This window comes from Cornus florida, unplaced genomic scaffold (assembly GCF_030987335.1).
Source record: "Cornus florida cultivar Cherokee Brave unplaced genomic scaffold, ASM3098733v1 CherokeeBrave_3.0.0_Hap2_Chr06, whole genome shotgun sequence".
Taxonomy (NCBI): Eukaryota; Viridiplantae; Streptophyta; class Magnoliopsida; order Cornales; family Cornaceae; genus Cornus; species Cornus florida.
In genome coordinates this window covers 107,068,810-107,080,631 of record NW_026775576.1, presented here as the reverse complement: position 1 = coordinate 107,080,631, position 11,822 = coordinate 107,068,810, and the positions used below count along the sequence as shown (strand labels likewise).

At 37.8% G+C, this 11,822-nt stretch overlaps 1 protein-coding gene across 1 annotated transcript; it reads right to left on the bottom strand.

The window, feature by feature from the left end:
• Nucleotides 1–1,295: 1,295 nt before the first annotated feature.
• On the bottom strand, nt 1,296–3,046 carry LOC132313746 (NDR1/HIN1-like protein 10). Its single transcript, XM_059812673.1, has 2 exons — nt 2,149–3,046; nt 1,296–1,488 (listed from the first exon to the last, which is right to left on the bottom strand). The coding sequence occupies exon 1, from the start codon at nt 2,896–2,898 to the stop codon at nt 2,176–2,178; it is 723 nt and encodes a 240-aa protein (XP_059668656.1). The 5' UTR covers nt 2,899–3,046; the 3' UTR covers nt 1,296–1,488; nt 2,149–2,175.
• Nucleotides 3,047–11,822: the final 8,776 nt, after the last annotated feature.

The following is an 11,822-nucleotide window of genomic DNA, read 5'->3' as shown; positions in this document are numbered from 1 at the left end:
GTATGTCATCCCGATAATTCAACCGACTATAATCCTTTATTTTCAACCCAACACATTTAGTTCACTATATCTGATTAATTGGAAATTTCAGACAAAACATAAAAACAAAAATTAAATGCAACCAATTGTGCCATTCATTACCAAGCTGACACATTGGATTCTAAGTTAAGAAAAAATGTAATTAAACATTACAAATATCATCCCAAATCGTAAGAACAACAATCAAATGCAACAATTAAAAGATAACTGCTATTTGAGCCACATTATCTACGACCCCACAACAACACACATTAGTATCATCATAAAAACAAAGTTGGCCCCATTTTATAAACACCAGCACATTCACAACACCAAAATAGTAATGGAGACAATAAATGAGAAAGGAACCAAAAACAGAGGGAAAACCTCATAACTGAAATAAGAAAAAAATTATGCTTACCAAGTAGACAATTTCCAAAGATTTTTAATAACCATATTTAAGACTCCCAAAACTATCAATAAGCATAAGGCCCATAGGACACAACAACTGCCTTTACATTCATAAGGCCCTTCAAAGTCACCAACAACTTGAAAATATATATATATATAATTCAACCAATCACAAGTTTGTTATCAACTCAACATGTCAAATGCCAAAGCTCCTACAAACACCCTTAAACTGTTACGAGCATCCTGACAACATGAAACTAAAATCAGAATAATCCAGACGTCATAAAACTTCATAATCAACCCAACATGATAAACTATGTACTTCAAGGATAACTCTTGAACACCAAGAATACACAAACAATAAGAAAACAGAAACTAGAATCTAAACGATTCAACAAAAGGTACTCAACTCAACATGTGATATTCGACGCTTTTGGGAGAATGCGACCATACAAATATCAAATTAAAAGGAAGAATCAAAAACTATTATCCAGCTTAATTTGAGGATAAACCCTAGAAGTTACAACTATCTTCTAGAAACAAGTAAAAAGTGGAATAAAAGAAGTGAAAAGGATAGCGTAAGTTAATTTACCTGTGCTACTCCAATTCTTGAGAACAAATGCATAAATTCTTTACTGCCTCTACCCACATAACTAAAAATTCATTTCCTTTTTTTCCTATCAATATTTCCGAAGTAAGAGGAAGGTTACTATTATCCTTTCCATTCTTTTCCCTGCCAAATTATCCAAGCAAAGGAAGAGTAATCAAAATCCTTCCATTCTTTATTATTATTTTTTTTTCTTTCTTCTCCAAATTAAGTAATGATATCCTTCCCTTTCCTCTGCCTCCTAGTTACTGAAGCATAGTGAAAGAAAAAACAAACAACACAACACTTCATCATCAATCCAGTACATTAGGTATGCTTTAAAGAGAACTTCCCAAAACATAAAATGAGACTACACAAACAAAATCTGTAACCAATCAATTGCAACTCTTACTTCTCGATGAAGTGATTGGACAGTACCATCATTTTATGCTTCTAGGAGTACCCCATTCATCCTGCCAAGAAGAAAGTACTACTTATTGTGAGAGTCGAGAGTTCCTTGTCAATCTGAAGCATTAAATTCCATGATCCATGGAAAACTCGAGCATTTCAAATAGCAAAACAGCAATAAAATTTAAAACTTAAAATGCAGATTAGAACATAGCACGATGAAATTTTACTCTTTATAGGAACCAACTAAGCTAATACAGATGCGCCTACAAAAAGAAACCGAAAGCCATAATCTTGGTTGATGACAGCACTCTATTGTCAACTATCGAATAATTCTGTGATCTAGTGAAAACACTCTCATCTACCATAAAACCAAGTTACCAAAACCATGCTAATTGACCATCAACACTTCATCCACAACCTAACTCACAAATTAAACTGAAAATGACTCTGGCAGTGATGAACTGAGACCATTATCTAAACCAAACAGCCACTTAATTTAAAAGTTAAATGCCACATTATACTTAAAACTATTAAAAATGCATATCAAAGTATAATTAATATGAACTTTAAGTTAATAACCGGAATCAAGAAGACCGCAAAAGCAACAAAATGAAGAAAAGGAGAAACGATGAAGCAAACTAAACATATGAACTACTTTGATTCACTAAGAAATATACTTTATTTTTATTTCTTTTAATAGTAAAGGATTAATAATGCCTTACAAACTTAGACTCTCATGTTCTGTTCCTTCAGATATCAACTTCACATTCTTTAGACGGATTCAGCAAAGTCCCCCGTCCGTTACTCGACGAATACCCAATATTCAGTCCATCGCAGTACACCCTCAATAAATGCTTCCTCATTCGCCACCCTCCGGTCCTAAACCTAACCAAAGAAAGAACCCTAACTCCGAAACTCACCGACCCACGAGCCCGATCACTCGAAATGGCCTTCGCCACGTTGTCCCCCACATTGGCCCTAACCAATGCGAACCTGGAACGAATCAGATTTTGTTTGTTCTTGGGTTGAGAAAAGGGCCGCAATTCGGTCTGGGTTAGTAGAGAATCGCCATAGAAGACCGAGGCATCGAGACTGTCATAGAAGACGGTGAGCTTGGTGTTAGGGTTTTTAATCAGAAGAGAGACGTCCCAGGTGGCGGTGACCTCGGAGGCTGTGGCGTTGATAGGGGAGACGGTGGCGGAGGCGACGGTGAACTCAGGGAGGCGGGGGCGGAGGACGAGCCAGACGATGGAGAAGATGGCTCCAATTATGAGGATGACGGTGAGGAGGGCGGCGATGAGATGGCAGAGTAAAGAGTGGCGAACGTGGGTATGAAATTGGTGGTGGTAAGCGACAGTATAGAAGGCGGAGGGCGGTGGCGCGGCTGCGTGAGGGTATCCGATGGCAACATGACCCGGTGGCGCCGGGTAGCCAGTGACCAGCTTGTTTCGGCCGTCAGTAGAGGAAGCCATTGAACTCAGAGAGAGGGAGGGGGAGAGAATTTGAGAGAGTGAATGAGTTTTTAGAGGAGCGGAGGAGTGGCGGCGATACAGACAAAGTTGTCTGCATGGGCCGCTTTTTTTACAGGATTTATGGGGATTTTTATTTTTTATTTTATAATTTAACCATTGCAATTTGCAGCTTTGAAATTTTACCAAATAACTAAAATTTCACCTTAAGTTGTTGATTGATACGACACAATTTACATAGTTGAATTAATCCAATAAACTTATGATGTCATATGTTGCACAGTAATACTACAGAGTACAGAGTAATACTTTGATGGTCCACTTCACATTTGTCTTTTATAGGAATCACCATTCAAACATGCAATTAACCAACCATTTAAGAGATGGTTGAGTAATAATTATATAGTCAAAGTTTCATATCTAAATCCATTCACAGATCCCCTGAATCAATTAATGAAACTCAATTAAAATTACAATTATGTGGGTGAAGAGAGAAAACAGCTCTCTGGTTTTTGTTCATGGTTGCAGTTTTAAGTAATGCTCTTATGATGCCCTTAAATACCTTATTTTTGGGCTTTTTCTCTCTCTAAAATCGATCCTTTAAAAAAACTATATTTTAATTCAGTGCTTTTCGATAATGTCTCACCCTTGCATTCCCTCTTTTCAGTCACTAACAAAGTCAACTACGATTGAAACATCCAAACCCACACTTCTAATACTAATTTTCATTATGTTGGGTAGGAATTAGTTGGTGCAGATATACGGGGGTGGTGGTGGTGGTGTAACTGTGGCGACAACGGAGCCGGCCAGGTGGATGCTAGTGTTGGTGATGGCGGAAATGGGGATGAGAGTTGCGGTGATATTTATATATAAGCTTTATATGAAATATATGAAATATTTAGTTTTAGTTTGCTTCCCTTGCTTACGTCATCAGTATTGAGATGAGATATACAGTATAATTTAATAAGAGTGAGAGGTAATTTTGTATTTTTATAGGGTGGAGTTCAACATGTGTGAAAAATTAAAAAATAAATAAAAATAAAAATAAAAAATCATTTTAAGGGTATTTTATAATTCTTAAAAAAAAAAAAAAAATAGTTGGAATTGATGATTAAAAAGCAATTCGCTTTAAATTTAAAACATACGGTTTCTTGCAGTATGTTTCTTCAAATTTTTTATACAGCAATATAGTATTTTTTTAGACTTTACCTATATGTGTAAATATATAATATATTAGCTGCAACTTGTGCTCTATTTTTAAATGTGACGAGATAAAAAAGAGCCCTGGACTTGTACAACTATCACGAGCTAATTATGATAATCTTCTTCCTATTATGTTTGGTGTGCATAAATATTTAATATAATTAACTCCCCTTAAATCACTTAACCGTCTGTTGTTATTGAAAATTAAATTTTTTTTTACATCAGATATAATAAAAATATCATCACATCACATCAATACACGCATGTATAAAGATAACAATCATACACATTCATCCATAACACAATCAATGAGAAGCTTGAAGAAGGCAGCAAGGAAGAAGTTTGGTCCCTGCAATGATTTGATGTCTGGAGGGCATCTTGGAGGTTCTTTCTCACCTCCCTTTAAATGATCTCCCTCCTTACATGGAATATTAGGAGGTTAAACCAACCCCCTAAACAATCAAAGATTAAGAGGCTGATCTTTGAAAGGAAAATTGACATAGCCTCAATAGTGGAGACCAGAGTGTCCCCCACAAATGTTGCAGCAATCCACAAGAATCTTGCTCCTACTTGGAGCTTGGTACACAATTACCCCTTCTCTGACTTAGGCAGAATTTGGGTGTTATGGAACCCAAATACCATTAAACTCATTGTCATCACTACCACATCACAGGCTATTCACTGTTCTCTCAAAGTTATTGGGCAAAATGTTGATTTTTTCACTTCATTTGTTTACGCTGCTAATATTGCTTCTGATAGACAGCTTCTCTGCGATGATCTAGTCAATCATTCTCAATTATTCTCTAGCACACCATGGCTCTTAATAGGTGACTTCAATGTTATACCAAATATTGGGGAAACCATGGTGGTTCAATGAGATGGAGCAATGCAATGACAGACTTCAATGACTGTCTGCAAGAAACAGAGTTAGAAGACTTGAAGTTCAATGGAATTCTATTTTCTTGGTCCAACAAAAGCATGGGAAATGCCTGTATTACCAAGAAACTTGATTGAGCCTTGGTTAATCCTACTTGGACTGAAACATTCCCCCTATCTAAATGCACCTTCCTACCCCCAAACATCTCAGACCACAGTCCAATCCTAGTAAATCTAGACCTTACCACCCCAGCAAGACATGTCCCTTTTAGATTTTTCAATGCTTGGTCCACTCATCCAAACTTCCACTCCACAGTACACAATGTCTGGTCCAAATACATCAAGGGTACAGCTATGTTCCAGGTGGTCCAAAAATTAAAGCTATTGAAACATGAGCTGAGATCTAATTGCAAGAAGGAATTTTCTAGAAATTAATTCAAAGCTGCATGCTGTGAGGATGTACTTAAATGCATGTCAAACTGACCTGGACAACACACCAGATGACCACAGCCTTCGAGAATTGGAGAAAACTCTTACTAATGAGATGCTAAGACTTGGCAACATCCAAGAAGATACACTCAAACAAAAATCTAGAATGTCCTGGTTAAAACTTGGGGATTGCAACTCAGGTTTCTTCCACAAATCAGTCTGTTCAAGGATCAATAGAAACAAAGTTATCTCACTCACATCTGCCTCAGGCCACACTCTCTATGATAAGGAAGAGATACAGCTTGAAGTTGTTGCACACTTCCAAAACCTACTGGAAACTACACCTCCAATCACACACCATATTACTGACCTCTACCCATTTATCACAGCTCATATCCCAACTCACCTTCACCAGTACATAGATGACTCCCCTTCCCATATAGAGATACAAAATTGCTTCCTGAACCTAAACACAAACAAAGCACCATGACCTGATGGCTACAATGGACTCTTTTTTCACAAAGCATGAAGTATTATTGGAAGATCTGTCACCCTTGCCATTGCTGAGTTTTTCAGAAATGGGAAATTGCTAGGGGAGGCCAACCACACCTATATATGCTTGGTGCCAAAGTGTCAAAACCCATCATCTGTGCATGATTACAGGCCAATTTCTTGTGTTAACACTATCTACAAGTGCATTGCCAAGTTACTTGCAATGAAGCTGCAACATACCCTACATGAGTTCATTAATTCATCCCAATCAGCTTTCATCCATGGTAGAAAAATCACCGATCCCATACTACTCACCCATGAGCTCTTAAGGGGGTACCACAAGCAATCCAAAACTGCAAAACGTGCCATCAAAATTGACTTGAAGAAAGCCTTTGACTCCATCAAATGGGATTTCATCCTCAATTGTCTCAAACTCCACCAATTCCTTAATAAATTCATCTCTCTCATTCAAGCTTGTGTGACTTCACCATCCTTCACTATTGCCCTTAATGGTGAGTTCAAGGGGTATTTCAAAGGGAAAAGAGGATTAAGGCAAGGGGATCCCCTTTCACCCTTCCTTTTTGTGATTGCAATGGATGCACTCTCTTCCATAATAAAAAACTATGTGGATAGAGTGCACACTTTCAGGTATCATTGGAGGTGTAAGGAACAAAAGATTACTCATTTATCCTATGCTGATGACTTGTTCTTGTTTTGTCATGGGGATATAGCCTCAGTCTCAGTTCTTAAATGTGCCTTGGACCACTTTAGTTATATGTCTGGCCTCGAGATAAACTTGAACAAAAGTTCAGTCTTTTTATCTTGAGCTGAGGATCATACTCAAGCAGCTATCACCTCTCTACTGGGCATTAGGCAAGCTGACCTCCCAGTAAAATGCCTTGGAGTTCCATTGATCACAACATGTTTAAAAGCCTTTCACTGCAGCCAGCTCATCAACAAAATTACTCACAAAATTACTCACTGGACCTCTAGGTCACTTTCCTATGCTGGCAGACTACAATTGATCAAGTCAGTACTGGTTTCAACTCAAATCTACTGGAGTAGTATCTTCATACTTCCAAAAGGAGTCATAGATGAGCTCAATAGAATTTTTAGATCATTCCTATAGTCTTGGGTTAAGATGAAAGCTTCAAGCTCCAAAGTTGCTTGGCACAAGGTATGCAAACCTAAAGAGGCTGGAGGTTTAGGCATCCCAAATTTAGAGCAAGCAAACAAAGCAGGAATAATAAGGCATATTTGGGATCTACAATGTGAAAACATGGAAAGAATCTGGATTAGATGGTATAACACATATCTAATCAAATCCAGAAATTTTTTGATACTTAAATATCCATACTCTTGTTCATGGAGCTGGAGGAAGCTACTACAACTCAGGTATCCAACTAGAATGTTAATCAAGCATAAGGTGGGAAATGGAGCTGATACCTCTCTCTGGTGGGATAACTGGGCTCCAGGAGGTTCACTTTGCACTAGATTCCGTTCTTCAGTCCTCAATATAGCTGGCATCAACGAAGATTCCACTCTTGACTCTTTCATTGACAGCAGCTCCCACTGGTCTTTCCCACAGCCATTAACAGACAACATTCTAGAGCTACTGCACCTACAGCCTCCATGTCCAGCTATCAATGACAAGAAGGTCTGGCTCGCATCATCTACTGGCCATTACAGCTATAAGCATACCACTTCCCACTTAGCAGGGCATCTAGATACAGTCCCTTGGTTTAATTTAGTATGGAGTTCCCCAATCACAGCTCGTATGAAATTTAACCTATGGATGGCAGTCCAATCTAGATTACCGACACTTGACAGCAAATCAATGACCAAATTCCAAAATATATGTCCACTGTGTTCAATTTCTCTGGAATCACATGACCATTTGTTTTTCAATTGCTCCTCCGTCTCTCCAATTTAGAGATTCTTGAAAGACAGATGCCACTTTTCAACAGTAATCACAAACTGGAGTGGTTTGATCCGGCTTATAAGCTCCATGTGGAAGACAAACTCTCCTCAAAACTTGTTGCGGAAAATCTACTTTTCTTCAATGGTTTACCACACTTGGAAAGAGCGCAGCAACAGAATTTTCAAGAAAGGCAAATGTTCGTAAAGAACTCTACTTGCCAGAATTACCTCCTCCATTACTTCATTTCTTAGACTGGGTATTCTAAAGGATTGTGCGGCCTCGAGGTTAATCCTCTCGGAATGGAATTTACCTCCATCATGTTGCAGACCACTTCCTCGTCCCCCAGATCAATCAAGCTAGCCGTCAATCCGGCTACATCCGGCTACAAGCATCCACCGGATTTGTTTCAGTTCTCTCCATTAATGGTTTGGTAGTTAATGGGAGACACTTTTGAACTTGGTTGGGCATGTGCCCTTGTTGCCCATTGGGCTTGCTCTTAACCTCTTTATAATTGGGCTTTAGCCCCAAACTTTGTAATTATTTTAACATTAATGTCAGTTGCTTTACTTTCCAAAAAAAAAAAAAATATTTTACATGGTTTATTCAACTTTAGGATTACATTCATAGGATATGAATCGAGAAAGAGAATATACAACCACACGTCAAAATTACACTCACTTACTCATCATCTCTTTTGAGGCTATATGTATATATTCTTCCCTCTCCTTACAACACTCACCCTTAAACCCCTTACATTTTTTCTCTCTTCTCTCTCTATACCCCTCATACCTATCTCTATTTATAAAGTCTTCAAAATTCAACTCCTTGTTGGACAATCATTCCCCAACTTGCATACAAGGAATTATCGTATCAATCCCAACTCTAAAATAGAAACTTAATGAGATACAATTTCCTCCACAAATTTCAACATTTCAAAACAAGAAAATGAAATTAATTTATGTACACAATTTTGAGCCACAAACCCAACAAAAAATAGAATGGAATATAATGTCCATTTCAATCATTCATTTGTTTGGTATGCAATTTAAGGTACAAATGACAATTTCATTGTTGTAATGAAAATCTATTCCACAACTAAACTTATGGAATAGTCATTCCATTCCCAAGTAATTTTTTTTAAAAAAATCAAGTTCCCAAAAAAACTCTCATGTTTCAAATCCCAAAACCACCACCACAACCACCGTTAACTTTTACCATCACCACCACCTTTATTGCCTTCCACTAACGTCACTACCACCACTACTGCCACCATTGTTGCCACCTTCAACAAATACACCGCCGCCACCTCCACTGCCTTTAGCCACCACCACTACCACTATCACCCAGGGGCGGCCTGAAATTCTCAAAATTTTGAGAGGCCCTGGGCAAACTTTCAAATTCGAGGCCTTTTATAAGATTTAACACATGCAAAAAATTTATAAGAGTGCAAAATTTTCATTAAACTGAAACAATATACACATAAAATATATTAATATTGAGAACACACAAAACAAAATTCGGTCTTAGTGCTTTAGAAAGAGCATGATCCAGTTTACATAAAAAAAAAATTAAAAGAAATATTCAATACAACTTAGTCACAATCAAAATTCCACTTCGATCATATCAAAAGTAAATGTGACCATCATGTGTTTTGAGCTACAAAATTATCAATAAAAGTGCTCCAATCAAATTTCTCTAACATATTTTTTCAATAGATATTATAGTCAATCCATTGGATCTCCCTTGTGATATCGTCGATCGTAAGTAAGATTTGATCAATTTCAATTTTGAAAAACTTTTCTTAATAGATGCAATTGTAATTGGGATAGTTAAAAATACTCTATATGCAATCCAAGCATTTGAAAATAATAACTTAACCTTTTCATAAAATCAAATGCTTTAATTGCCTTTTTTTGTATTAGGAAAGTTTCTCTTAAGAATTGTAACTCTGTAAATAATTTGGTTTAATGGAGCCTGTCATGTATGCACATGAGTCCAAAAATAATATAATAATAAAATAAACGAGTTTATGAGTTTAAATATAATTTTTTTTTTTTTTTGAAGGAGGGGATAAAAACAAATTATTGTTACCATATAAATTATTGTCTAACATATATAAATTGATGTTATAAGTAGTGTGATAGGGAGTACATAAGTATATATTGTCTTTTAATTATGGAAATTATGACCTGTATGTTAGACATATACTACTATATTTGTATTATGATCCTAAATTTGAGACCTTTCCAAATTGGAGTCCTAGGCTCCTAGGCGATCGCCTTGGTCGCCTTACCCTAGGGTCGACCCTGCCATCACGATTACCACTACCACTGTTGCCGCCTTCATCATCACCGCCACCTTCCACCACCACTGCCGCCAGGGCCAGCCCTGAGATTGACAAAATCTTGAAAGGTCTTAGACGAACTTAAATGTGAGGCCCTTTAATTACTGAAATACACACTAACATACACATAAAGTAGTAAAGAGCCATATTTAATTTCGAATTTAATCACCAAGTTTTTAAGGGCCCTAATTTTGAATGAGCTGTGAATTCGTTTAATCGAAGAGCTCTAAGTTTTTTTTTTTTATTTGGGCCTATCACTCATGAAAAGGAGCCTAAGTTTTTTTCTTTTTATTTGGGCCTATCACTCAGGTAAGGGCTTAACGTTTTTATTTATTTATTTATTTATTATTATTATTATTATTTTTAAACCTATCACTAATGGGCTAAAAATTTTGAGTTCTTCTAAATGTTAAGGCCTTAGGCGACCGCTTTGGTTGCCTTGGGCCAGGGCCTGCCCTTACTGCCGCCTTCCACCACTTTCACCACCATATATCACTACCATCGCCACCACTATTACGCCATCGTCGCCTCCGCTACCTTCCACCGCCACTGATTTCCACCATCGACTTCCATCACCTCCACCGCCATCGCCACGACTTCCGCCATCGCCACCGCCACCGCCACCTCCACCTCTACCTCTATCACTAATGCCACCTCCACCGCCATCGTTATCGACTTCCATCACCACCACCACCACCTCCACCCCTACCGCCACCAACACCACCACCTTTACTGCCACCGACTTCCATCACCACTACCACCTTCCACCACCGCCGCCGCCATCTCTACCTCCACCTCCACTGACTTCCATCACCACCACCGCTGTCGGAACCTCTACCTCTACCACTATCGCCATTGCCACCGACTTTCATCACCACCACCGTCGCCACCTTCACCTCTACCGCCACATCCACTGTCGTCTTCCACCCCCGTCACATCCACTGCTTTCCACCACCACCGTCGTCTTCCAAAACCACCACGCCACTGCCTTCCACCATCATCACCTACACCACTGACGCCTTCCACCATTACCACCACCACCACCACCGCCACCACCACCATTGCCTTCTACCAACACCATTGTGCCATCCACCACCACCGCCTTCCAACACCACCACTATCGCTTTCCACTTCCACCACCATCAACCATCGCCAACATTTAAAAAAAAAAAAAAAAAATTATAGAATAATATTATTTTGTAAATTAAAATTATTTATCACTAACAAGGGTATTTTGAAAATTTTAATTTGAAATTCATTCTTTTTTAAATTTTACATTAATTCATTCCTATAAATTACATATTTACAATCAAACAATATAATAAAAATAATCATTTCATTCCATTCTCACTTATACACACCAAACTTAACAACATTCTCAATTAACAAGACTATAATAAAAATAATCATTTCATTCCATTCTCACTCATAGACACCAAACTTAAAAACATTCTCAATTAACAAGACCTTGGTTGGTTGTAACACTCCACTTTTTAAAAAAGATCTCATTGTCAACTCATTTTGTTGCTTCGGCGAAGATATTTTTATTTTTTTATATGGCCCGCAATAATATTCTGTTTGACAATTTCAATATTCTAATTCTAACCTGGGGCTCTTTGAATTCTTCTGAAAGCAACAAAACCATATCTATCTGTCCATTAT

What these genes read in the sequence shown, in the direction of transcription:
- LOC132313746 (XM_059812673.1), bottom strand. Translation starts at nt 2,898, where the DNA reads ATGGCTTCCTCTACTGACGGCCGAAACAAGCTGGTCACTGGCTACCCG.